Source organism: Rhincodon typus, unplaced genomic scaffold (assembly GCF_021869965.1).
Source record: "Rhincodon typus isolate 14 unplaced genomic scaffold, sRhiTyp1.1 hic_rhity00009501, whole genome shotgun sequence".
In the NCBI taxonomy this organism is placed as follows: Eukaryota; Metazoa; Chordata; class Chondrichthyes; order Orectolobiformes; family Rhincodontidae; genus Rhincodon; species Rhincodon typus.
In genome coordinates this window covers 1-560 of record NW_025975139.1, presented here as the reverse complement: position 1 = coordinate 560, position 560 = coordinate 1, and the positions used below count along the sequence as shown (strand labels likewise).

Sequence of the window (560 nt, the reverse complement as noted above, 5' to 3'; positions counted from 1 at the left end):
GTGAATTCCAGAGTTTAGAGTCAAGACAGCCGCTGATGGAGAGATTCGAAATCTGGGATAATCAAGAGGCCAGAATTGGAGGAGAATAGAGCCTTTGTAAGCTGGGAGAGGTATGGGCAAGGTGAGGCCATGGAATTGTGGATGAGAATGTCAAAATAGGAGCTCCAGATTCAGGAGAAAAATTTTGTAAATTAGATTTACAGCCCACACTGTCAGTTAGGAAGGTGGACCTACAGATGATAGGTCTACAGTAACTCACTGTGTTTTTTTCAGATTTGTCTTTCCTGGAAAGGTTAATGAGTGGGAATACCCTTTACAAGAAGAACCCAAGCACTGGCTGCTACAATGAACGTTTTGTAACAAAACTTCTGCATAATTACAGGTGGGTTCTGTGAGATCCCAGCCTCTCGTGAGTCTACTGTCTCTGATCAGATTAAACTTTATCTCCATTTCTACCTGGGCTCATGGATTTTGACCATCACTTTCTCTCATTCTGAGGAAAATCATGGTCAAAATCCATTGATCCAATTCTGGCCTCTTGATTATCCCAGATTTTGAAT

General features: G+C 41.8%; 1 protein-coding gene across 1 annotated transcript in view; it reads left to right on the top strand.

Moving 5' to 3' along the window:
• The window catches only part of LOC125482378 (putative helicase MOV-10), a 6,656-nt gene extending 6,238 nt beyond the window's left edge, over nucleotides 1-418 (top strand). Inside the window, exon 4 of the mRNA XM_048594448.1 lies at nucleotides 274-418. Within this exon, the coding sequence (XP_048450405.1) occupies nucleotides 274-395 (122 nt within the window). The 3' untranslated portion in view covers nucleotides 396-418. The remainder of the gene's footprint in view (nucleotides 1-273) is intronic.
• Nucleotides 419-560: the final 142 nt, after the last annotated feature.